Source organism: Sitophilus oryzae, unplaced genomic scaffold (genome assembly GCF_002938485.1).
Source record: "Sitophilus oryzae breed Bouriz unplaced genomic scaffold, Soryzae_2.0 scaffold_1297_pilon_pilon, whole genome shotgun sequence".
NCBI classification, from domain to species: domain Eukaryota; kingdom Metazoa; phylum Arthropoda; class Insecta; order Coleoptera; family Curculionidae; genus Sitophilus; species Sitophilus oryzae.
Window position 1 is genome coordinate 4025081 of NW_022145945.1, and position 25753 is coordinate 4050833.

A 25753-nucleotide genomic window follows, 5' to 3' on the forward strand; every position below is an offset into this window, starting at 1 on the left:
TAATGGGCCACAAAAGCGTGGTAAAGCCCCTATGCGCCAGTACAATGTTGGTAGTCCCTTCGAACGAATAGCGATCGACGTGGCTGGTCCTTTCCCGGAGACGAACGATGGCAACAAATACATTGTGGTAGTAATGGATTACTTCAGCAAATGGGTCGAGGCCTACGCGTTGCCAAATCAAGAAGCGTCCACGATTGCTGATGCCCTTGTTAAAGAATGGATCTGCAGGTTTGGTGTTCCCATGGAGCTTCATTCAGATCAGGGAAGAAACTTTGAGTCCAATCTGTTCCAAGGCGTCTGTGAAGTCCTGAACATCCGCAAGACCAGGACGACTGCTCTACATCCACAATCCGATGGGATGGTTGAACGCATGAACAGAACTATCAACCGTTATCTGGCCAAAGTAGTCTCTGACCACCAAAGAGACTGGGACAAATTTCTTCACCTGTTCCTGTTGGCCTACCGTTCATCCGTCCAAGAATCTACAGGGCAAACTCCAGCCAGCATCGTTATGGGACGGGAAGTGCGCCTACCCTGTGATCTGAAATTTGGTTGCCGACCGGGAGAAGAAGTCGCCGGAGAAGATTATGTCCACACACTACGTCAAAGGATGGACGACATTCATCAGAGAGTCCGCCTAAATATTCAAAGTGCTAGTGACCGAATGAAGGAACACTACGACATTCAAGCTGAGCATGGAGGATACCAACCAGGGAAGTTGGTGTGGCTATATAACCCGCAGAGACGTCGTGGGTTATCTCCGAAGCTACAATCCTCGTGGGAAGGGCCATACGAAGTCATGGATAGAATTAATGACGTCGTATACCGTATCAGAAAATTGCCAAAAGGAAAACCGAGGGTAGTCCATTTCAACCGTTTGAGCCCCTACCAAGGCGAAATAGAAGATCGTGCTGGGACCGTGAGAACCTGCAGCTTTGATCCCCCTGATTCGGAGATGTCCTTTGACGATTTCATGGCCCGATACAACAGCAGTGAGAAGGCTCGCTATGGTGTAACCAAAGAAGATCAACGAGACCTCTTTTCCGTGCCTCCTGATTATTCGCTCGCTCATTGTGTGGCTCGAGATTTGCGGATGTCCAGAGGAATCGCTGCGACGTTCAATGAGAAGTTTGGGCGTGTCGGAGAACTACGCCGACAGGATCCAGAGGTTGGAAGCGTCTTGAGGCTAACCGACAATGCACATGGTCAAGCAAGGCACATCTTCTACCTGGTCACCAAGGAATGGTCCCCGAGTAAGCCGACTTATCTCAATCTATGGAAGACCCTGATTGAACTGAGAGAAGCCCTGCTAAACAACAACATTGCACGATTAGCCATTCCGAAGCTGGCGTGTGGACTCGATGGTTTGAGTTGGCGTACAATCCGGAACATGATTGAAGTCTTGTTCAGATTTACGGGAATCGAGATCCTCGTTTGCTGCTACAACCCAAAGCTGAGATCGGGAGAGAAAACTGTAGACTGCTATTTCTACCAGACTTCGCAATGTACCAGGGGCCAGCTTTGCAAATACCTTCATTCACCGTATACATCTCGGGACGAGCATGTGCCTAAGAAGGGGGCAGTGTTGCGAGCCGGTGTGGACTCGACCTAACCTCACAATATGGCCCGCCCTCGGATGACCTTAACATCGCACAGACACCGCAATGATTCATTCGTTCGAGAAGAATCGAGACCCACTAGAATGGACTCGTACATACGAGAACATTCGAAAACCTTCTCTATGCGCCTAACGATCTATGGACTATTCTAGATTTCTTTTGCTGTAGGTATAAAAGCCGGCGGCAGTGGCCTAGAGAGGGCAGTTATAAATATACAGTTGACGCGCTAAAATTAAAAATAAATTCTTAGTTATAAATCGTTTGTAAATAGTTCTATAAGTCTTTTATCGTTATTATTTTTGTTAATTAGTGTTAAATAAATAGTGTTTAAATAAATTGTGACTTTCTATCCACACGGAACCGACGAAAAACGTAACAGTAATATTGTTTTCTTGAAGGAGGAAGAATCGAACAGTAAATAGTAAGCATGGAAGCTTGTAGTTTCCCTGGTACATTTCCTGGATATATCCTGATAGAATCATTCGCCGTACTCGTCACTCACAGCTACACAGTTGTCAAGAAAGAAACGCTGGTCTGAGTTTAAGAAATGGATGGGATGGGGAGATATATCTCGACTTATTAGCCGACCATACCAATAGGTATGGCAGGCTATTAAGATCGGCAAAAAAAGTTTTTTTAATTTCACTCAAAATGAGTTATTTGGGTCATAAATGACCTAAATACAAAATATTTTCATGGTGTTTATCTGTCTGTCCGTCTGTCTGTAACACGATAACTCAAAAACAGCTAAACCGATTTTAACCAAATTTGGCAGAAAAATACTGTGGCACCCGAGAATCTGGTCATTAGTTTTTGGTGGGGGTGGGGGTTGGTAATGGGGTATGGGAGGGGGTTAAAAATTTAAAAAAATCGTAACTACAAAATTACAGTAGCCAGCGAAACGCGGTTTTCAATTTAAGATTAAGAATAATATTTGCAACAAAATTTGCAATAACATCAAAATCAGTCAAAGTCGCAGTTTTTGAGATAATTGAAACTAAAAGAACTGCCTACCAACTTTTTATTAACATATATTTTGGTATGGGCGGCTATACGTGCCTCCCGACGCCAATTTTTTTTTTTTTTTTTGATAGTTTGACAGCATATTTTCATCAGAATGTAAGTGGCTTTTTATTTCCTAAGAAATTAGTGTCGATAAGCTGAAAGTCAATCCATCAGTTTTTCAATATCTCTACTACTAAAATATTCATCTTCGAATATGAGTTCTGAGTTTGTGACCCCACAAAATACGTTATTTAACTTTTGCTTCACTCAGAAAATTTCTGAAGCAGATACTGAAAAGCTTGCGTAACTTTTTACCAACAAATGACGAAGAGAAAGCTTTTTGAGGATGTTTAGTAAAAAACACAATTACTTTAATGTTTTCTATACTCCACTTGTTTTTATTTGTACATACATCACATAGCAACCTTAATCAAAGGTCGGGTTTCACTGATAGCATTTTTGCAAGTCAAAAAAGCATGCTTCGAATTATTTGGTATTGCACAAAAAATAAGCGTTCGTTCATGTTCAACTTTTGTGTATAAATATATAACATAGATATTCAAGAGAGGTACTTAGTTTATTTATTATTAAATTATTATCTTAATGAAATAATGGCAATATTATGGATCATACGTGATCATATTTGGATAACGTAACAGCGGTAACAGTGATTAAGACATGACTTTGAATTTAAAAGAAAATCACAATCGTAAAGTCTGTACTTCTGAATGATAAGTGAATTTTAGACGATTAATCTAGTTTTTGCCTAAAAAAAGTCATTGACATACTTCTGATATAATGTTACATTTAATTTTTTAAGCCTAGATAACCATATTATAACATTTAATTCTATTGATATCAATGCATAAACATTGCCTAGTTTGGCTATAAACAAATTCCGTTCTCTTATAATTGTATTGTTTATGTTACAATTCAATACACTATATAGAGGGTGAATTTTAAAGTGCATATATTTTAGTGGTAGAATATTTCGACCCCAGAAACACGTCTATGAGATTTTTTCGCGAAAAAAAATTTTGATTTTTTTTTAATTTTTAGTTAAAAAACATAATATATCTTCATAATATGGCAACATAGGTAGTAGATTAAATTTACAAAAAAGAAATCCTAGAAAAGATGCAATTTTAGCGAAAAATATATTTTTTTTATTTTCTAAGTAAAATACATATTATCAAAGTAAAACCTCTGAAGGCGGGTCAGGGGACAAATAACTCACAATCTTTAAGATGTTTATTTAAATTTAAATGCTTCAAAAAAAAAACAGGGGGGCGACATGTTTCGGGACTTAAACAATTCCCATCATCAGGCCCAGAAAGTTAAAACAATTACAATCAGAATAATAGAAAATTTCAATAGTCAAACAGAAGTCAAAATTATAAAATACGATCACAAAACAAATTAAAAAGTTAATTTTTTTTAAAAGGTTAAAAGGTTATTTCTATCACAATAATTGTTCAATCACAGATAACAATATGGTAAGCTCAATTTGAAAATTAAAACTAGACTAAAATCATAAGGTGAGGGGAGCCGTATAATCCACTATAATTAGATAAATTGACAGAAAAAACAAACAAGACAATAATCAAATCATACCTCAATGCACAATTCAAAGAAATTTACTTAAACATTAGTCAAATGTATTTTGAGCGATCATTTTTTTTATTTTTTGTATTAGTCATGTAAGTTAAGAATTATGATTATTTCAAAATTTGTAAATGTAGATATTTAATTTTGTAGGATACATTTTTTAGTTATGTTAGTTAGGAGTAAGTTAAGAATTATGTTTATTTTTATTAATTTGTATATGTAGAATTTTAATTTATATTTTAATTTATATATTGTAGAAAATTAATTTTTATTTTAATTTAATTTTTAGAAATTTAATTTTTATTTTAATTTATATATGCAGAAAATTATTTTTAAACTTTTTTTTAGAGAACGTTTAGTTTTAAAATACATATCTCTTTATTTTGTTTATTTTATACTTATTTGAAAAACGACAAAGAGAAAATGTGTTTCTTTCATCAAGATCTACCAGCCCTGAAAATATTTGCACTTATTTCAGCCTGTATCATTAATTTATTAAATCAAAAATTATAATTACCTAAATTTAAGAAAAAAACATTAAACTAAGAACTCAAACTTTATTTTGTCTAGAAAAATAACAACAAACTAACAAATCCATTCACTTTTGTGTTAGGCTGGGTATCGAAATTGTATACTCTGTATGAGTAGGAGAAAGTTCACTTTATTTACTTAAAGCGATGTCAAAAGTTTAATTGTGTTTAGTTGTTACTAACAGCAAGACCCATTTTATAACCACAATGATTGAATTACTAAATTTTATTATTTCTTATTATATACAGAGCGAGCCTTAAATAAGTGCAAATACTTTTAAGGGTAGTATATATCTCGAACCCAGAAACACAACTATGACTGTTTTTTCGGGGAAAAAAAAAATTACGAAATGTTGGATTTTTTTACTTTTTAGTCAAAAAAATAATTTCATTATATTATGGCAACATAGGCAGTACCAATCAGTACCTAGATTAAATATACAAGAAAGAATACCCACAAAAGATCCCCACTGCTAAAAAATATAAGCGAAAAAAAAAACATTTTTTGACATTTTCAAAGTCAAATATCTCGGTTATTTTGGACTTATTTGAAAAACTGTAAAGGGAAAATATATTTCTTTTATCGAGATTTACTAGTCCTGAAAATATTTCCACTTATTAAAGACTCACCCTGTATACCGGCTGCGTCTCACCCCTATAACTTTTTTATTTTTTCAGTTAAAAAAACGAGATTTGGTATGTCAGTATATGGCATAAATTAGGATTGATTGACGTATTCAATTGTTTTTGGTCACTTACTGTTTCACCGGCAATGACTACAACTTTCGTTTTTTAAATAGCACCCTCGCTATTTTTAGCCGACCATACCAAAAGGTATGGTAGGCTATTAAGAGCGGCAAAAAAAAGTTTTTTTAATTTCACTCAAAATGAGTTATTTGGGTCATAAATGACCTAAATACAAAATATTTTCATGGTGTCTGTCTGTCTGTCCGTCTGTCTGTAACACGATAACTCAAAAACCGCTAAACTGAGTTTAACCAAATTTGGCACAAAAATACTGTGGCACCCGAGAATCTGGCCATTAGTTTTTGGTGGGGGTGGGGGGTTGGTAAGGGGGTATGGGAAGGGGTTAAAAATTTTAAAGAATCGTAACTCCAAAATTACAGTAGCTAGCGAAACGCGGTTTTCAATTTAAGATTAGGAGTAATATTTGCAACAAAATTTGTAATAACATCAAAATCAGTCAAAGTCGCAGTTTTTGAGATAATTGCATACTGCCACCATTTTTAAGCAACTAGCAGAAGATTTCTGATGTCAAATGAACACGGAATATTATTTCAAGTAAGTTGAATTCCTGTAACTTGATCAGTTTATGCAAAGAAAATAAAGTCTTCGTAAAGTAAGGCAATGAAAAATTAAACGATCAAGCTAGAAAAGGAGCCCACTAACTGGACCAGAACCGTTCTGATTTCCAAGTGGAAACCAACTTAAAGCAGAACTCAAAAACCTGGAAGACTCCATCCCAGGGGCGGTTTGTCCTATGAGGCAGATGAGGCAGTGCCTCACCAATACATTTGAAAAATTACACGTATTAATCGATACATGTTTAATCACAATTTTATATTTTTTCCCTATTTGCATCAATAATAATTGTATTTTTTAACCGTCATTCTACAATAAATTACGTCGATGGTCCTTTAACGCGCTTCCTTTCCCATATGCGACAAACTCGACGATGTATATCCATCTCATTTGTTCTTTAAGAAGTATATGTGCAGAGGTTTGCCTCTCGCCTTTCCTTGTCTAGCGTATTGTGGTATATCGCACTGACGCACAGTGCTTCGAACATATGGCTCTAGAGGACAAAAATCCCAAACTTCTCTTTTATTGTAAGCAATTTATTCAAACTAGGTTTATTTGACACAAATGATGAGTACTCTCATTGTACTAAATGATGATGTTCTTAGTCCCACGTTTATGAAAAAAAAAATCTTATAAATAATAATAATGTTGGAGCTGTGTTCTATCTAAGCAAATAATAAGTTATAGTATGAAAACGGTGTAAGTATTAAATAAATTCCTGTGATAAAAAAGAATTGAAATAACATTAGAACATGATTCCTACAATATAAGCCTAATATAAGATAAAAATGTTTTTCTTTAATGAAAAAGAAACAATAATGTTATATTTAATTAAAAAAAAATCTAAGATACTATAAATTTACTTTAGGACAACAAAATGCATAGATCGTAACTACTCTGATTCAGGAGAATCACTGCTGACAGAATCTTCCAAATTTATAGTATCCAAATCACAGGTAGATGAAGTATCCTCACATATAAGATATTTCTGTACCATTTTCTAATATGTTACTTTTTCGCGTTGTTACTGTTCATTTTGTCGGTATGAGGGGTTCGGATGTTAATAGTTACCTCTTTAATAGACCATATCCATATATTATTTTTTCCTTTTCTTGGGTATGAGATTTTATGATAAATTGAAAGATAGACACTTTTTTTATGCGACGTTTCGCTCCAACATAGTGGACTTTTTCAGGCACAAGTGGTGTCTCATTTGACTGGAAGGTTCATCAATATCTAATAAGAACATATTTTTTGAAATACAAATAATTTTGAGTTCTTGTCCTTATGATCAAGCCAAGTATTAGCCAGATCGGCATTGCTTATCAATTTTACTCCATCTGAAAAGTATTATAAAATAAAGTTCGTCGCAAGCAGACGCAGGTGAACTATACAAAAATTAAAAGTGTATGAATATGGCAACAAAAATATTCAATAAATACGATATGTTTTGATATGTTTTTTTTAAATGCGTTTTTGAAGTTTGAAAACGTAAAATTTTTATACCCATTTAAGAATCATCTTAAAAAATAAATAAAAACTAAACAATCACGAACTTGTTTAGAAATAAATTTAAAGTACATACCTTGTTTAACAATATCCATAGTGGCTTTCAATTAAGTACGTACCCTTTTAACTCCATAATATACAGAACTACTATGAATGTTATTCTTTTCACTGATGAGATAATGATCGCAAAATTTATTTTTAGTGAAAATATTTGCTAACAAAAACGCTGTTTATGAAAAATAATATACAGGATGGTTATACATTGCTATAAGTATAAAATTATATATTCAGATATTAGTAAATTTTAACTTATTTTTTGATTTTTGTCCATGGGACGAAGCACTGTGTGACGGAGCGACAGCGTTCACTGGAATCTTAACTCTGTAGAATGAAAAGAAAAAGCATAGGCAAAACCTTTAGTTGAAGAGAGATAAAATGTATGGAGTAGTAGCGCGTAAAAAGACTGTATTGAGGCGAGCCTCAAATGTAAATTTGAACCTTAAAAGCCGTTCGTTAAAAATATGTATCACTTCCCGATCAGTTCCCGATCAGCTCGAGAGATATTAGGCGACAGGCTGAAAATGCAGAATTGCATTATTTGGGAATTTGGCTTAGTTTGAATCAGAGTTTGAATTAATTCTGCCCGTTATTACACTGTTTTGTCTACGTTTTTTAATGTGAATTGTTCGTTAAGTAAATACCTAAAAAGTGGGCAGTGACTTATTGTTGATATGATGATTTAGAGGGACCATGCATCATCAGAGGACTTCCCCAGGTAAAGTTTTTCGAATCATTTCTAGATAAATTGTGAGAGTAAAATATATATACATACAGAGTAAAATATAAGAGAAAATAGCCTGAGGTCGCTTTGATAAAAATTTACTGTTGCAATAGCCTTATGTAATAGGTACCGTATGATCGAGAAAAAACGGCGTCAGCGTTGGCTATGAAATGAAGATCGCTGTCATTTTATATGTAAATTTATATGGGAACTGTCATCGATCGTCATTTCCCAGCCAACTGGACGCCGTTTTTTTTCGATCATACGGTATAATACTGCGAATTATATTACATAAGGCTATTTCCGCAACTGCTAAAAATTTAGAAATATTTTAAATACAAAAATGTGCGCTTTTTAAGTCTGTAGGTATCTAAAATACTAAAAATAATATACAGTGTGTATTGCATTTTAAAAAAAAACTGAGATATAGCATTATAATATTGCAATGTTGGCCTCGCCATAAAAAAATTCCTGTGAATGTGAATTTTTCTCGGATTTCTTCTTTTATCCTACATACCTCGCTATATTATACGTACTTAAGCAATAATATATCAATAAGTTAAATTCACTCCAGGTTTTTACCACTTTTTAAAAAATAAAATTTTTCAAATATGAATTATCATGGAAATCCCGCATATATAGTGCTTCAAATAAATCAAATTCAAAATTACAGTAGCTAGCGAAACGCGGTTTTCAACTTCCCGGCGCCAATTTTTTTTACTTTTTATATTTGATGACACCTATTATTTCACTGCGACTTGTGTATAGTGTGTTCCACCTCTTATCTCTAAGTTTGTCAGGGTGTCGCAGGACATAGAGATGTTCTGCTGTTTCTTCTTCTGATTGACAGAACTGTACATTGTTTGTCAATCCCATCAACCTTAAATGATTATTGAGCTTAAAATGCCCTATTAATTGACTCAATACATTCATCGGTAAAATATAATACGTAACAATAGGAAAAAAGACAATGCACATTGATTGACTGGGTAAAATTTTCCCATAACATTAACAATATATGAAGAACAAACATATTAAAAGACTAGCGTGCACCAGCGACTTCGTTCGCGTCGAGTTAATCATTCGTAATGGTGATGATAAAGCAAAGCAAGAATTTCCATTAACATACAAACTGGATAAAATTTTCTCACATTTATGTCAGCATGAGAAAAAACAATATGGCCATATTATTATACAACTTGGTAATATTTGAGGGGTAGTTTCATCTTGTTGGAATTTGACTTTCGAAAAATTTGTTTGCCAAAAATAAGCTTTTTACGTCAAGCAGTTTAAGCAGAATCGTGGTTAAGAAATTACCCAACTTTTTGGAACACCCTGTATGATTTTTAAAAAAAAATCAAAATATGTAAAAAAACCAAATAAATTATGCTTGTCCAAGCGTTTTCCCGAAAGACTAACCGTTTTTTAAATAACAAATATTGTAATATTTGAGGGGCGTTTTCACCCTCTTGGAATTTGAGATTCGAGAAACCCCTCCTTATCGAACCTCTACACCCCACAGTCAATCCGTTTGCCAAAAATCAGCTTTAAACGTCAAGCAGTTGAAGCAGAATCGTGATTACTCAATGGTCATATTTTATGAAACACCTTGTATAAATTTATAAAAAATCTTAAAATATGTAAAACAACAAAATAAAATATACGTGTTTAAGAGTTTTTCCGAAAAACTCACCGGTTTTTAAATAAAAAATATTTTAATACTTGAGGGATAGTTTACCCCTTAGAATTCGAGTTTCGAAAAATCCCTTCTTATCGAACCTCTACACCCTAAAGTCAATCTGTTTTCCAAAAATCAGCTTTTTACGTCAAGCGCTTTAAGCAGGATCGTGATTAATCAATGACCAGATTTTTCAAAACACCCTGTATACATTTTTAAAAAATCTTAAAATATGTAAAAAAACAAAATAAAATATACGTGTTTAAGCGTTTTTCCGGAAACTTGACCGTTTTTTAAATAAAAAATATTGTAATATTTGAGGGGTGGTTTCACCCTCTTGGAACTGGAATTTCGAAAAATCTCTTCTTATCGAACCTCTACTCTACACCCTAGAATCAACTTGTATGCCAAAATTGAGCTTCTTACGTTGAGTGGTTTGAGCAGGATCGTGATTAATCAGTATGTCAGTCACTTAATTTTATATAGATTCTGATGACCTATCTTTGACACTGGCCAGTGTTTAAACCGGTTTCATCTGCAACTAGATACAGTGGTCTAATGTTCCGTCAAGTCTGTGGCGATAATTTTTGTTTTTCAGATGTAACATCATTATTTATCGAATTCCACCGACAAGACAAACAAAAATTGCGACTGCGAGGCTTATCACAGTTCTGACGGAAAATTTTGTCATTCTTCGGTTAATGCTACGATATGATAGACCAGACTAGACGCCGATTTAATTCTCTAATCACATTGATTCCTCTATCAAAAATTATGTTTAGTTGAAAAGAAAAAAACTCATATCGAATTATTAAACTAGACAAAATGTGTGAGAATGTCTCATTTTTTTTGCGGTACTAGATTTTTTTCTTTTCGCTTATTGCGGTTTTCATAAAGTTTCTCAGGGGGTTTTCTATATACGTTCGCTCTGCTCTGATCAATATTTATTGTCTATTTAAGTAAGGGTGGCTCGAATTCGACGCTCATCATTGGGATACGGACACCGTAAGAGATACAGGATCGGTTAAATGGAGGCAAAGTTGCGCAATTTGATGCTCAATAAAATGCCGTATTGCATTTTGAAAAATTCCGAATACTTCCGAATATATTCGAAAAAAAAACGGAATTCTCAATTTTGTTTTCTATTGTTTCCTGGCTTCATTTGTTAAGATAACTTAAATTGAAAAACACATTTTCATGGCCACTTTTTCTGCTCTATAACTCTGTGTGATTAAATATTGACTCTGACGTTTCGGCTTCTGGCGACCACCCATATAACACACAATATCCGCAGGATATCCATAGAATGTCGGAATGTCCCACTACAAGATCATCCTATAAAGATATCTATAGGATATCCCCTATCATCCTGAAATCCTGTAGATGTCTCAGAATAGAATATCCTGTGGATATCTTTGTCGTATATCTAATGTACATCCAGCTGAGATATCCAAACATGCTCATGATAATAAAATATCCTAACAATATGGTCTAGAAATTTAGGAAAAATAAATAATTTACTACTTTTTGTATTACATAAAATGCAATAAACCATACAGATAGATATATATTACGTCAAGGCAACTTGGTATCTTCTGGATAATCTGGTTATTTAGGAGCTTGGCCACTCCCAGTAATACAAAGAATTTAAAACGCCCGCGCAAAAAAATTTCCCACAATCCATCTCGACAGTTGTTTGTTTTTGTATCCTGTATTATTCAGTTCTTTGATTTAGTGAAATTCGAGGTGAATTCGGTCGTTTGTCGATGTTGAATGGGCTTAAAAATCACTGAAACTAACAAAACTGGTTGAGTTTGACTTAGTTTTTTCTTATACTCATAGTTCTAGCCTTTTTCTAGCAGAAGTTCTATCCTAACCTCAACTAATGTCGAAAAACGACGAACGACTCATGGTCTCCCAATGAAAAAGATGAAAAATTTATGACAAAATTATAGGTGAAAATTTGTTGAAACGCGCTTGTTCTTTATCCCTGAACCTATTTTCATGTTTGATCTATTCGAACAGAAATCCTATTTTTGTGTTTAAATTGTGAGTTTCTGGAAGGTGTGGTGTTAGAAATTATGCCTATATCCCCTGTGTGCTAACTTTGATGTAAACTGTTGCTGCTAGACTCCATAAAGGGTAGTATAATATGGTATATTACCATACGATCGAAAAAACGGCGTCAGAGGTTGCTTGGAAATGAAGATTGCTGTTATTTTGTATGTAAAATTATATGGGAAATGACATCGATCGTAATTTTTAAGCCAATTGAACGCCGTTTTTTTTTTGATGGTATAATATAAATTGAAAGCTCTTAACTCTTACAAATAAACTTCTAAATTTTGACGCAAAATTCATTGACATAATATGTAGGTATATTTTAGAGCTGTTAATAAAAATATCCAATGAATAACGTCAAAATGTGGCTAAATAAAACTAAATTTCGAACATTTTTACTATAAACTAAGGATGAAGGAAGTATTGTCAAATAACAGTCCTCATATAATGTCCTAAAAATATTCTATAATGCTCCCAACATCATCCTTGTATTATCCTATAAATATCCCAAATAATCGTAAAAGGTTTGCGTAGGGATGTCTTGAAGATGACTTTTTTTGTCCCATCTGGATATCCCATAAATATTCTCCTCTGGTTTTTGGATATCACTAAGATATTTACTATATCCTTGGTGGATATCCTCAAGATATTTATAGGATTGTGTTGTGTTATATGGGCATCATCAACTGAATTTTTTTAAATACGGACCTCATTTTTTTTTCAATTTAATTAAATCCTTTCATCACTCTTAAAACACTAAATATAGACACTATAATATGTGCGGACGTTTCGTACAGAAAATTCCATCACCAGAATATTTTATGCAAAAAAAATTCAAAAATGCAATACGGCATTTTCTTGAGCATGAAATTGTAACTTTGTCTCCATTTAACCGATCCTGTATCTCTTATGGTTTCCGAAATCCCAATGATGAGCGTCGAATTCGAGCCACCCTGTACATATTAAAAAAAAAGATTTTTTGTCATTACTATTATTTCTTTAGTTTTTTTAAGGGGAAAAGTTTTCCTTTTTGTTTTTGTGTCAAAGCTTAATGATTTTAAATGTAAAAATATTGTTTTTTTAATATTGTATTTTTATATTATTGACTCAGACTGGACGAACAAAGAATTAAAAATAGATGTAGAATATCCCAATAATCTAAGATTCGCTGATGACATAGTCCTAATTGCCATAATAGCCCTGAAGTACAAGTACAAATTAACGAAGTAAATACAGCCAGCAATAAAGTGGGTCTAAAAATAAACTTAGCAAAAACTAAAGTAATGTACAACGAACTAGGGGACAGAAAAGACATTCTAATAAATAACACACTGGAAATAGTAGAAGGATACATATATTTAGGACAACTAATACCCGAGCTAATACACAGCTCGGGATCTCTACTACCAGAAATCAACAGAAGCATTAAGTTAGCATGCAGTACTTATGGAAGAAACTCAATCATATTCAAACCTAGAATGCCACTTTATCTAAAGAAGAAAACAATCGACCAATGTGTACTACCAGTGATGACCTATATATGCGAAATCTGGACACTTAAAACGGACATCATAAGGAAACTGCAGCTCGCACAACGCCCAATGGAATGAAATAGGTTGGTAATAACCAAGAGAGACCGTAAAAGAACAAAGTGGATACGACAAAAGACTCAGGTAAGAGATGTCATCCACAGAATCAAATACCTCAAGTGGAAATGGGCAGGACCTTAAGAGACCTAGAAGAAGACCGAACATGAGATGGGACCATGATATTATGAAATTAGCAGGGATAACTTGAGCCCGCATAAACAACATAGCGCTATAATTTTAAATGGTTGAATAAGATCAAAATGATGATGATGATGATATTGACTTGAGTATTGTGTGTGTACTGTGTGTGTATTTATTATCTATCAACAATAATGTTCATTTCATTTAATTTTTCTTTATTATAACTCCTTGTGGCTAATTTCCTAATTATGAAATTCTTAAATCAAATAACTTTTTGATGTTCTTAAACGATTTGAACTTTTGAAAGTAGATGGACATTTACTTTTGTCTTTTTTTGACAATTGAATTAGCCATTTCAATAGGTATCTTTGATAGGTATTGACATGTTCTGATCTATAAAAATGCACATTATTGCACAAAATATACAGTGGGTATTACACGTAGACATAGACATCATTCATGATAATAATGATGTAAATTCAGTTACCCACCATATTATCTCTTACACATCTTATTTGATAATAACTGCACTATACATGTTTTTGTCAAAAAATTAAATTATTTTTCTTGCTAGAAAGACCCAAAACTAACAAATAGCAACTGCATATCAGCGAGAAAAATTTATTTTATTTTATAGAAAAGTTCATTGCCACTTATCAAGACTTATCTAATCGTAGTTCACAAATTATTGAAAACATTATTTTTAAATATATAAAATAGTTTCATCAAACTTCTGAATTCAAAATCATAAAATCACTGTCATTCTCATTTATTCTTACTTTGGACTGACTGTATAGTTATTATCTTTGAAAAAAACATTATCTATAAAAATAGATAACAAAAAAACTATACCAAATAAACCAAAAATAAAATCTATACCAAAAAACAAAAAAAAAACATATATAGTTTGTTCAGTAAATGAATAAGACAATGTTATCTCTTATTTTATATCAAAATCCGATTGATTTTGTGTTATATTGGATGTGGTCCATAAAGAAATGAAATATTTATTCAGGTTTCAAAAAATACATATTTTAATATATTCATTTTATTAAAAACTTCATTTAATTAATTTATTATCTAACTATAGTTTTATGTAATATTTAAATTTTTAATAGATTAATTATTAATGTATTTTATTTGTTTCTTATTGTATATTTCCCATTTTAAAATATTTTTTCATAGAGAATAATAATTTCTGACTTACCTCTTTTATACTTCCGTAACTGTTTTTCAATTGATTCATCATGTAACACTTTTATATACACCCCTTATACTAAAAACCGCTAAAGATGAACACCGTATAAATACACTTCAGACTTGCCTGAATCACGAAATGCATCTACTGTCCACTGCAAGGCGCCATGAGCTATATAAGTAACCAATTACTGACCATTTCCCCCACCATTTCATAAACTCTTCGATTTTGTCTTAACAAAATACGGAAAATGATATTATTCAATGAAAATATTTATAAAATCGCAATATTTCAGGAGTATGCATATACATAATAATAATATAATAGTGCTGTTGTCCTTTGATAAAAGTGATATTAATTAAACTAAGATAAAAAAATACGCTAAAATGTTTGAAATGGCGTAATTGTTTTTGACATAATCGCGATACGGTTTTGTTTATTTTTAATTAAAAATGTGTGGCTGATATACCGGGTGGTCTCTAAATATGTTTATATTTAAATTCTTGTGTATGCTTTAATTATTTTTGTGATCATTAATAGTAAAATAATTACAACTGCTATTTTGTTAGTTTTTCTATATTTTTTTAATTATTTTATTTTACTTATCTGTAATATTTATTTTCTTTTTTTATTCTATTAATTTTCTTAATTTACCAAGGTGCGTTTCCATATTCGCGACCATCTTGTTATTTAGGCAGCTGTTTTCAGTTTTTTCAAGATTTATTTTTAATCAGTTGTGTCTCATTTTTATTTTTAGTATATTAGAGGCCACTATGTTTAGTCAATAACAACTCTGAAGAGATATACAAAATAAAAACAAAAGAAATTATACATAAGAACAACAAAATTATAATAAAATATAAAAAATTTAGTGACAGTAATTAGTAATTAAAAATAAAAAAAATATTAAAAATGTAAATAGATTTTTTTAGCTAGTGTTGCCAATACCCTCAAAATTATATATTTTGTACTATTTTAATATAAATAATTATCATATAAATCGAAAAAAAAAATGGCGTCAGCGATGGCTATGAAATGAAGATCGCTATATTTATATGTAAAATTATATGAGAAATGTCATTTCCAAGCCAACTGGACGCCGTTTTTTTTCGATCATACGCTACATCGATTATACTTAAAATACGATATATCAATATAACAATCAAAATATCAAAAATAAATCAAATGACATACAACAAATATCCTAATGTTTCTGTCATATTTTTTGTGGTACAGGCTATATCAAACCTACTTATTTTAAGTAAGATTTATTTAACAGTTCCAAGTTTCGTTCATAACCCGTATAAAAATATAGCAAAAGTATGTAATAAATATATTTGTATCAAATATCAAATGTTTTTAATTCAAATTTCAAGACCTGATAGATTTGAAGTAATTTTTCCAGTGCTTATCATTAATATGTTTGTTTTGTTATAAAGAACTTGCACCAAAACATGTGTTTTACGTTAGTAACAGTTACAGAAACAAACAGTCTGTTTGACTGGAAAGCAATGGAAAATTTCCAGAGAGCAATGTCAACTATAATGTGAATCAGTACAGATACACTGATAAGAAGTAGGGGAGATCAGTGAAATATGCCATGATTAAGTAATTATTGAAGAGTGTTCTAATTTTCCTTTTTATAATTCGTTTATCTTGTGTATTATATTGATGAGATTTTTTCGTGAAAAACATTTTGAAAATTTTGTATTTTTTGAAAAAAAACTGTATTTTTTAATTTTTACTTTGTACTAACTTAGAGATAAGAAATGGATCACAATAGACAATAGACCTGTAAAAGACGCAGTGAAATAGGTGTCATAAAATCTATCTATCTATCTATACAGGGTGAGTCTTAAATAAGTGCAAATATTTTCAGGGCTAGTAAATCTCGATAAAAGAAATATACCGGGTGCGTCTCAAAAGTGACTCACCCCTATAACTTTTTTATTTTTTAAGATAAAAAAACGAGATTTGGTACGTTAGTATATGACATAAATTAGGATTGATTGACGTATTCAATTGTTTTTAGTCACTTCCTGTTTTACCGGAAATGCGACTACAACTTTTGATTTTTAAATGGCACCCTCCGAATTTTTTTTTACTTTATACGATAGAAAATGACACTCTGAATCGAGTGACATATCATATGTCAACTTTTGACATATTCCAGAGAGACCCTTGGCTGTGTTAAAATCACTAATGTTTAATCAAGGAGCCTTAGATTTGATCGTCTAATGGTTTTTAATCATATCTCAATTTTTTCAAATGGAACGAGGGTGGCTCATTAGCATATTTGGAAAAAGCATTTTTTTACGAATAATTTGATACCACACACTTGGTATTTCGAGTCAAATTGTCGTTATGAACCGCATGTTACAATTTAAAATAAACCATAAGCAAAAATGTCAAAAGTTGACATATGATATGTCATTCTATTCAGAGTGTAGTTTTCTATCGAATAAAGTAAAAATATACCGAGGATGCCATTTAAAAATCAAAAGTTGTAGTCATTTCCGGTGAAACAGGAGGTGATCAAAAATAATTCAATACGTAAATCAGTCCTAATTTATGTCATATACTAACATACCAAATCTCGTTTTTTTATCTGACAGTCTATCTTTACAGTTTTCAAATAAGTCCAAAATAACCGAGATGTTTTACTTTGAAAATTTAAAAAAATATATTTTTCGCTTAAATTTTGAGAACCACTGGATCTTTTCTGGGCTTTCTTACTTGAAAATTTAATCAACTACATATAGGTTGCCATATTATGAAGATATTATGTCTTTAACTAAAAATTTAAAAAAATTCAAAACAATTTTTCAAAAAAAATCCTTTTATAAGAAGAGTAAGAAAGAACCTAACCGCCAAAAATATTTGCGCTTATTTAAGACTCACCCCGTATATATTATGAAACTAAATGATATTAAAGGAAGTCATAGGATTTTGACCAAAATGTGTTTTAATAGTTTTGTACTTGACCCTTTAATGAACCCATAGTAATTAGGAATATTATAAAACCAACGTAAGATTTTTTTTTGCTCAAAATACGGATATTTTTTCTAAACAAAATGACAGAGCATCAGATATTTCAATACCAAACTGAATATTATAGAATTACTATTATACTGTATTATCTATTATAGAGTATATTATATTACCATTATCATAACCCTATGATAATGGTGGTCCACCACAAATTTGTTTTTTATTTTTTGGATAATTTTTTTTATTATTTTTTATGATGTGGCATTAAAAATACATACAACCCTAAATTTTTACCCTTCTACGATCAACCCCTATTGTTTAATAGTGTGATATTAGTAATTCGATAATTTTTAACGAACTCCGTAAATAAAAATGACTGATGTCACTGAGTTAGAGTATACTATCATAGACTTATATTCTTTTTTTTAAATCTTTTTTTTTAGTTCTAAATAATAGAAGTATAAAATGCAAATCAAGAGAATGGAAAATTTTCTGAAATTATCCCTAGCTAAATGTACCCTTGTTAGTTATTTTTTTACGATACCCCTAATAAAATAATTTAAAGTCCATCAATACTTTCTACCAAAATTTTCCATGCGCCTACATTATTATGGTCACATAGGCATAGGCATAGCCCTAACAACTTAGCAAAAAGCAAATAGAAGTAGACACATCACTAATTAAAGCATATTCCCATAATCCCATTACAACAGGAATGTTTAATACATTTTTGGATAGGTTAAATTTTTGTGAAATACTGATGATAAATATACAGGGTGGCGTCGTAGTTTTACAAAATACATATCAGCCTTTCTATTTTTGATTTTCACTCCAAATTTTTTAGCATACTTTTAAAAGAACATTTTCGTAGATATACCGGGTGCGTCTCAAAAGTGGCTCACCCCTATAACTTTTTATTTATTCAGTTAAAAAAACGAGATTTAGTATATTAGTATATGACATAAATTAGGATTGATTGAAGTATTCAATTGTTTTCTGTCACCTGTTTCACCGGAAATGACTACAATTTTTGATTTTTAAATGGCACCTTCGGGATTTTTTTAGTTTATTCGATAAAAAATAACACTCAGAATATGACATATCATATGTCAACTTAAAGTTGACATATCATATATCTTTTGACATTTTCGCATATGGTTTATTTGAAATTATAACTTGCAGTTTGTAACGAAATACCAAGTGTGTGGTATCAAATTATTCGTAAAAAAATGCTTTTTCCAAATATGCTAATGAGCCACCCTTGTTCCATTGGAAAAAATGAGATATGATTGAAAATACGATTGGAGCATTTTCTAACTGGTCAGGACAAGACACTAAAAACATTAGATAATCCAATCTATTTTTCCAACGCTCCTTGCTCAAGAATTAGTGTGTTTAACATAGCCATGGCACTCTAGATTGAAATTTAAAATATGATTTTTTATTAGGCAAAAATGTCAAAAGTTGACATATGTATGATATGTCATTCTATTCAGAATGTCATTTTCTATCGAATAAAGTAAAATAATACCGAGGGTGCCATTTAAAAATCAAAAGTTGTAGTCATTTCCGGTGAAACGGGAAATGACCAAAAACAATTGAATACGTCACTCAATCCTAATTTATGCCATATACTAACATACCAAATCTTGTTTTTTTATCTGAAAAAATAAAAAAGTTATAGGAGTGAGCCACTTTTGAGACGCACCCGGTGCATACAATATTGGCCCTGTTCTCAGAAGAATCCCTGACATGTCAGCGCGTTTCTTATTGGTTGAAATGCTTAGAAACCAGACTAACAATCAGGTTTCTATGCATTTTAACCAATGAGAAACGTGCTGACTAGTAAGGGATTCTTCTGAGAACAGACCTATTATCGAAAAAAAAACGGCGTCGCCCATGGCTATGAAATAAAGATTGCTGTCATTTTATATATAAAATTATATGAGGAATGTCAATGTTCGTCATTTCCAAGCCAACTGGATGCCGTTTTTTTGGATCGTACGGTATATGAAACCTGATATTGAGTTTTTTCAGGACACTGATGCGTCGTGCACCCTGTATATATTCCTGCTGTGATGAGATTTTACTGTAAAACTTAAAACTAGCAGTGAGCTTAAGAGATATACAAAAGATATACCTACATTATCTATAGTGTTTAGCTGTGTGTCACTACTCATTTTTGGTGAACTCTAGGAAAAAAAAACAAATTGTATTAGTGAAGTAATTATTTCAAATAAATACGAAAAAAATATATTCATATTAATTTTCAAATGTAGAATAATTATTGTAATTAGTTATCTTAAACTGCTTTAGAACTAAAAAATAAATAAATAGTTTATCAAATCAAGGTCTGCAAATGAAATTAAACACATGTATAGTAAAAAATAACATGATAATTCAAATTTAAAACGCAGATGTCTTTGATTCAGTTGCGTATTTACTTTTATCTAAAATATTTCCTAATACTTTTTAAGTTTTTGAAAGATTTTTTAAGTTTATAGCAAAAATTTAACAAATTCTACGTGCTTTTCCAGATGTTTACATTAGCTACTACATTCTCAAAACACTGTTCAGCCGTATACAATATCTAATCGATAAATATACGCCCGATTCTAAGCTTTTTCATACTTACTTGAATAAATTAACGCATCAGGTTAAAACTAAAAAAATATATCTGTTAATAATAGACAAAGGACGAAGTTAGATTAGGTACATTACAGCATGGACATCGTAATTGTTAATTTCCGGAAAAAAATGTGACAAGGATTCATGTGCGCGAATTTGCGCAATGCCTTTATTTCTGTAAAGCATGGGGTCTTTGTTTCGTATTATGTGAGAGAGAAAGATAGAAGTTTATGAAACTCCGAGCTGGATGTAAGTTCGATAAAACTTCCGTACAGGGTGATACAAATTTGGTACCTTCCGTTACGGTTACTTATAGCTGGAGATGGCCTCACTAACAAGGAAAATGAAAAATAAAAATATAGAGTTGGTCGATAGAATTTAAAAGGGACTCATAGCCGATTTTACAGCCATCTTTATAAATTTTTAATCATCTGCTGATGATGCTAACATGGTTAGCAAAACGCGCGTCCAGTGTAAAAGTAAGTGTTTTGGTGTATTGTGGTGATTTAGTGTTTTTATTTTGCTGTGTAACACCAAAAGTTCCAACCCTCAACTGTAATCATCTTTATAAATTTCTAAAAAATGGCAAATAACACATGCAACATCCCATATAACACACAATATCCGCAGTATATCCATAGAATGTCTAAGGATGAAGTAAATATTGTCAAATAATAGTCCTCATATAATGTCCTAAAAATATTATATAATGCTCCCAACATCATCCTTGTATTATCCTATAAATATCCCAAATAATCGTAAAGGTTTGCTTAGGGATGTCTTGAAGATGACTTTTTTTGTTCCATCTGGATATCCCATAAATATCCTCCTCTGGTTTTTGGATATCCCTAAGATATTTACTATATCCTTGGTGGATATCAGATATCTATAGGATTGTGTTGTGTTATATGGGATTAAACTATATTTTGTTCCACCACCATACCATTTTTTGTCATAATCGGAAAAAAATGTTTTTTTTAACAAATTTTATAACTACAAGCCTCTAGGGTTGTCTTTTATATTTTGCCTATAGGGATAGAAAAAAAACAGTAAAATTAAGTAGTTATTCCACTCGCTTGTTGGTACCTTTAAAATCACGTTTTGAAGGCGCTTACTGCATATTCTGCGGATTGAAACCTTATGTCGGGTCCACATCAAGGTGACAAAAAGTAAACACGATTTTGAGACAAAAACAAGACAAACTTGCGACAAAAAATGGGGAATTATGACAAGACAAACTTGAGACAAATTGTCCACACCGCAAGGACAAAAGTACAACAAAGTCAAAAGTTAGTTGTTGCGAATGAGTTTTATTAACCATGTGTGATTTCACTGGTCTCCTACTATTGGCAGCACACGCCATCCACACTGCGCCGACATCTTGTCATAAAATATACGAACCAAACATAGACACGTTGATGTTTACGGACTCGAGACGGGAGATTGAAAAGTCTCCTATTTTTGAAACTAAACAAAAATGAGAGAAAAATGTCGCAGAAATGTATTGGATTGGTCGCAATTTTGTCGTAAAACATGAATGTTTCTGTCTTGTCGTTGTTTTGTCTGCTTGGACTGGACCCACACAGTTCATTCACATAATTTCTGGAAAAATAAAAAAACTCGTTAGAACTTATGTCTAGATTGTATAGAGAATGGTTAAGCAATTCGACGTTTTCGTGCTTTAAAATCTCATTTGTTTTTGAGCTGTGTGGGATGCATTGTCTTGGTGGATTATCCATTCGTCGTTGAAGGTTAGTTTTTCGAAACTCAGCAATTACTTCCGGCAAACAAATAGATATGTACCAATCAGCAGTAACAGTTCTTTGATCTTGCAGAGGAATTGTTGCTACATGGCCCACTTTTGAGACAAATGTGGCCATCATCTTTTTGGAAACACTTCGAGAACGGACAACTTTCATCGGTTTTGATCTTGTTTTGATTCATCTCGGAACATCCAAACAGCTGATTGACGTGTATTTTTGGATTCTTAAGAGTAAATCCAGAATTCATCACCACTGGTAATACTATATATATTTTTAGAGTTTCCTGTCACCAATTGACAATTGCTTTCTGTTCTTCCGTCAATAGATCCGGTCTCCACCGATAAATACTTAATTTGAGGTCCCTGAAATGCCCAATGATGCTTCAATTTCACAATATCTGCCGTGTCGATCTTCTTGGATCAGCTTACGTACATCATCGACGTCTTCTTGAGTAACTGCCGTTGTTGGTGGACCTGTTCTTGGATAGTCGCTTAAGACTAATCCGTCCACGTTTAAATCATCCATACCAACGACAAATTGTCCACTGATGTGGTGCTTCATTGCTGAAAACAGAAACCAACTCAGCAAGGCATTCTTGTTGAGACAACTGTCGAAAATTTTCTCAGCAAAAATTAGTCGGCAGTTTAGATACAGCTTTAAACGAACGGTAACTAAAGATATATGGTAGTTAATTTTGACATTTGACATACGTTGACAGGCGCCTACTATGTTACTACAGGTTTCTATATGCAAAATTTAAAAGACAACCCACGTATAATAAAGTTGGATATCAAATTATGGATCGCTGGAGACGATGTATATGTGGAGACGTCCCAACTATAGTCGAAAAGTTTTGATTTGGTTTGGTTTTGATTTCATTTATTTTTGCAAATTATAATTTAGTAATTGACAGCAGATCATCTTATCGATCATCTAATAGGCAACTGAATAATACAATTATTATTTGCTTTGCTACAATAAAGGTTTCGATTTGAAACAGTATTCAAACACGTCACTAATATAAATAAAAAGACATTGTTTAAACTGAAATAGAATTTATTAAAAATATAGTTTTTTATATACAAGAACAAAAATATCGGTAATACAGTATAACCTATATCGTACGTATTTCGTCAAAACTAGGTAATACTCTTTTTCAAAATGAATCTATTCATCAAAATGGTTTTGATGTAAGCCAAAAAATGAACGATTCGCCAACTAACATACTAGCATAAAAATTAGTATTTATATGCCCATTTTTGTAAATCAAACACTACATACTTGATTTACAGTAATACTTGCTTTTATATCTAGGTATATAATGGAGAAACTATTGTATTACGTATTATTTTTTTTAGAACAGTACATTTGTAATTTATACATATAGTAATTTAATCATGAAAATAGGCTTGGTGCATTTCAATTAATTTCAACAAATTCCGACCGCAGCGCACTCTACGGCAGAAATCAGAAAGTATCAATATATAGTTCACGCTGCCGTCATGTCGATCGCATTAAAATAATATTGAAATCGGGGTTTTATCATAATATTTAAGTATTTTAGTTTTTTGCCAGTGCCGTTATTGAGACTATAAAACACTCAGGGTACGAGGTTTGTCTGATGTAACGCTGTTTCGGGTAATAAAAAATAAGCGAAAAAGAATTTGAACTAGGCGTCTTATTGTGTTGTGACAATTTCAAATATTAATAAAATTGTTGCCCCAAAAAATGTTAAAGCGTAAAGGAGAGCGTAATTAGGGCGTTGTTGGGTGCAATAACATTCAATAACTCCACTTTCTCGGATATTCAACTCTCTCGAAACAACATTTGATCAATAGCAAAAATAGATTCAAGCAGTTCGACGAAACCAGTGAGTAAACAAAGTGCTCGTTGCATAATCAAAAAATTAAATAGAGGGGATGAAATATAATTTGCAATATTAATGGTACACTTTTTTAATCAACTAGTGATTAAATGTTTTACGAAAATCTTCTACGATTATAATTACATACCTTTAAATAAATTCGTTATAGCCGAAATAGCCCCATTATTATACCCCATTAGCAAAACCGGTGGATAAAACTATGTCGCTACTGTAGTTGAACTCATCTAAACAGTTTTTAACTGGAATAATAAATTATAATGCAAGTTAGACCTTCGGAAGATATCAAAATATTTACCTTTTTATTTTTTTGTTTAAAATTTCCACAAATTACACTTACTAACACTTTTATAATAATTATATGCTAATTTTTTCGTCTACTCGCCATTTAAACCCATGTATTTATATGCATTCGGTAATTACGAGTTCTCCGGCGGTGGCAGCACCGGCGGAGATGCACCAAGCCTATAATTTCATTCTGCTCTATTTTTTCACAATCATATATTCAAAATTTTCCTCATCAAAAATATCAGCTAACCATAAATTTTGCTGAAACTGGAATGATATTTCTTCGCCTACTGTGACGACATTTTTATTCCAACACATAGCAGTTGAATATAAACAAATTCTTAGTACACTCAGAAAAAAACTCGCCAAATTTAAAGTGCTGCATATTTTTTTATATATTTAGCCCAATTTGCAAGAAGTTTTTAGCAAACTGTATAATATGAAAATATCAACTAATTCGTAAATCCAGTTTTTTTTGCTCATGAAATTATTGCACAGAGCGTTTTAAAGTTAAGGTAAAAAATAACCATTTGATGAACCCTGTATAATAAAGCCCAATACTAAAGTTTATAAAAAACTGAGTTTGCGAGTTATGTATTTGTATACAGTTTGTCAAAAAAATCATAAAAATTGGGCGAAAAATAAAAAAAATATAACACTTTGACAAAAACCAAAAATTTTCCGTTGAGTTTTTTACGCATCTGAGCGTGGTTAGCTGTCATTGATAAACAAGTATTTGATGACAATAGATATTTGAATACAGCAAAGTGAAAATTAAAATAGTATTTTATAACCGGGTTTGTTACACTGATAAGACAGATTCTTTTTTCGCAATGTTAAACACTTTATAAATTTGACAACACTGTAAATTCCTTACAATTATATATTTTTTTAAATTTTAATGTTTCTGTAAACAGTTTGCTCATAAATTACTAAAAAATATAGTTAACTATACAACACGATTCTGAAAAATAAGCAGTAGCTTGAAAACTAAAATAAAAATCACAAAAAATTTCAATTCAAAATAAAAACGTTTAGAACAATCCAAAGAAAATTAGAAAATATACGATATATCTAATTTAACTTAACCAATATTATTTCCTAAAAATAAAATCACAAGCTTTTTTCATTCAATATATGGCTAAATTGCTTAATTATA

General features: G+C 31.9%; 1 protein-coding gene across 2 annotated transcripts in view; it reads right to left on the reverse strand.

Annotated features, from left to right (window-relative positions):
* The window catches only part of LOC115874599 (proton-coupled amino acid transporter-like protein pathetic), a 40029-nt gene extending 19234 nt beyond the window's left edge, over nt 1–20795 (reverse strand). Inside the window, exons 1-2 of one of the 2 annotated variants that reach the window (XM_030889803.1) lie at nt 20669–20795; nt 20178–20225 (exon numbers count right to left, since the gene is read on the reverse strand). In XM_030889803.1, coding sequence (XP_030745663.1) covers nt 20178–20213 — 36 coding nt within the window. In that variant the 5' untranslated portion in view covers nt 20214–20225; nt 20669–20795. Of the gene's footprint in view, nt 1–15051; nt 15369–20177; nt 20226–20668 lie in introns of those variants that run through there. The other variant, XM_030889802.1, reaches the window with a different exon arrangement.
* Between the last annotated feature and the right edge of the window lie 4958 nt (nt 20796–25753).